This window comes from Vigna unguiculata, chromosome 1 (assembly GCF_004118075.2).
Source record: "Vigna unguiculata cultivar IT97K-499-35 chromosome 1, ASM411807v1, whole genome shotgun sequence".
Lineage (NCBI taxonomy): Eukaryota > Viridiplantae > Streptophyta > Magnoliopsida > Fabales > Fabaceae > Vigna > Vigna unguiculata.
Genome location: NC_040279.1, coordinates 9,932,325 through 9,934,644, shown reverse-complemented (window position 1 = coordinate 9,934,644; position 2,320 = coordinate 9,932,325). Strand labels below are relative to the sequence as shown.

The following is a 2,320-nucleotide window of genomic DNA, read 5'->3' as shown; positions in this document are numbered from 1 at the left end:
TCAACCAATCCATGTTTCATGATAATTTTTATAAATTTAGAAATTTATACTCTCTTATCACGCTCACACATATAATAAAACAATGTAATTTTAATAACACATAATTGGCACACATAGAACTTGAACCTAAACCCTCTCATACAAACAAGTACTTTCAACCACTTGAGCTAGTACTATTTCACGTCACAAAAATTAGCATTTAATGTCATAAAGGCTTCCACTACCTGTATTTAATAAATAATTATTTATTTAATTATTTAAATTTCGTGGGTCTTACACCATATACTACCTGAGCAAGAAGTTCACAGAGTGTGACCAACGATAATCATTTTTAGAGCAAACTTGTTGCGCATTGGCATGGGCTGCCCATCATCTAAGACAATACATGTTGAGTCTTTCTTCCTGGTTGATATCCAAGGCTGGCCCTATCAAGTATATTTTTGAAAAACCTACTCTTATTGGGAGGATAGCCCGGTGACAGATGCTATTGTCAGAAAACGACATTGTGTATGTCACTCAGAAATCCATCAAGGGTAGTGCTTTGGCTGAATATCTGGTCCAACAACCCGTTAAGGATTACCAGTCGATGCAACCCAAATTTCCAGATGAGGACATCATGGCCTTGTTTGAAGGTGATCAAGAAGATCAGAACAGAAAGACATGGATATTATTATTCGACGAAGCTTCTAATGTCATGGGACATGGTATAGGGGCAATACTAATATCTCCAGAAAATCAATACATTCTGATGTCAGCAAGGTTGTGTTATTGCACGAACAATATCGTTGAATATGAAGCGTGCGCTATGGGCATCCAAACCACAATTGAATCAAAGGCAAAAAATTTTAATGTGTATGGAGATTCAGCGTTGGTTATCCATCAACTAAGGGGAGAATGGGATACCAGGGATCAGAAGTTGTTTCCCTACAGAGCTATATCATGGAATTGGTGGAGTGTTTTGATTTCATTGAATTCCACCACATTCTGAAAGAGGATAACCAATTAGCGGATGCCTTAGCTACCTTATCATCGATGTTCGTGATTAATCAGGATGGGGTATTGTCGATGATCCAAATGAAGAGCCACAAAGAGCCAACATATTGTCATTTCATCGAAGAAGAGCTATATGGTAAGCCGTGGTATTTTGATATTAAACATTATCTAAAAACTAGAGAATACCCCAGAGAAGCATCTGAGAATGATAAAAGGACGCTGAGAAGGTTGGCTGCAAATTTTATCCTAAGTAGGGATGGTTGTACAAGAGAAATCATGATATGGTTCTCCTTCGATGCGTGGATGCGAAAGAGGCGGAGTCAATATTGGAGGAAGTTCATGGAGGTACTTTCGGAACACACATGAATGGACACTCGATGGCTAGAAAGATCTTGAGAGCCGGTTACTTTTGGTTGACTATGGAGAATGAGTGTTGCACACACGTGAGAAAGTGCAAGAAATGTCAAAAGTATGCAGATAATATCAATATGGCGCCCACTACTTTAAATGTAATGTCTACCCATGGTTGTTTTCAATGTGAGGGATAAATGTCATCGAAGCTATAAAGCCAAAAACCTCAAACAGACATGGCTTCATACTAGTTGCAATTGATTATTTCACTAAATGGGTGGAAGTTGCTTCCTACGCCAGTGTGACTAGGAAAGTTGTGACTAAATTCATAAAAAGAGAGTTGATTTGTAGCTACGGATTGCCTAGCAAGATAATCACTGATAATGCCACAAATATGAACAATCAAATGATGGCTGAATTGTGTGAAGGATTTAAAATTCAACATCATAATTCTTCTCCTTATCGTCCAAAGATGAATGGGATAGTCGAGGCTGCTAATAAGAATATCAAGAAAATTGTACAGAAAATGGTGGTCACGTATAAAGACTGGCACGAGATGCTTCCCTTCGCTTTGCATGGGTATCGCACCTTGGTACGTACATCAACTAGGGCAACACCTTTTTCTTTGGTGTTTGGAATGGAGGCAGTACTACCTTTCGAAGTAGAAATCCCATCCCTACGAATGTTAATGGAGACCCAATTGGAAGAGGCATAATGGGTTCAAGCCTGATTTGACCAGCTTAATCTCATTGAGGAGAAAAGGCTAGTAGTGGTGTCATGGACAGTTACACCAAAGAAAGATGAAAAAAGCGTTCGACAAGAGGGTGCCCCCTAGAGAGTTCCATAAAGGCGAGCTAGAAAGATCTTACCTATACAGAAGGATCATAGGGGCAAGTGGACTCCAAATTATGAAGGTCCGTATGTGTTGAAGAAAGCATTTTCTGGTGGGGCGCTAATTCTCAAAAGGATGGATGGA

At 39.2% G+C, this 2,320-nt stretch overlaps 1 protein-coding gene across 1 annotated transcript; it reads left to right on the top strand.

Annotated features, from left to right (window-relative positions):
- The first annotated feature begins 481 nt into the window (after positions 1-481).
- Positions 482-1,359, top strand: LOC114187971. Its single transcript, XM_028076429.1, has 2 exons — positions 482-759; positions 867-1,359. Exons 1-2 carry the CDS (start codon positions 482-484, stop codon positions 1,357-1,359), a joined length of 771 nt encoding a protein of 256 aa, XP_027932230.1.
- The last annotated feature ends 961 nt before the right edge of the window (positions 1,360-2,320 follow it).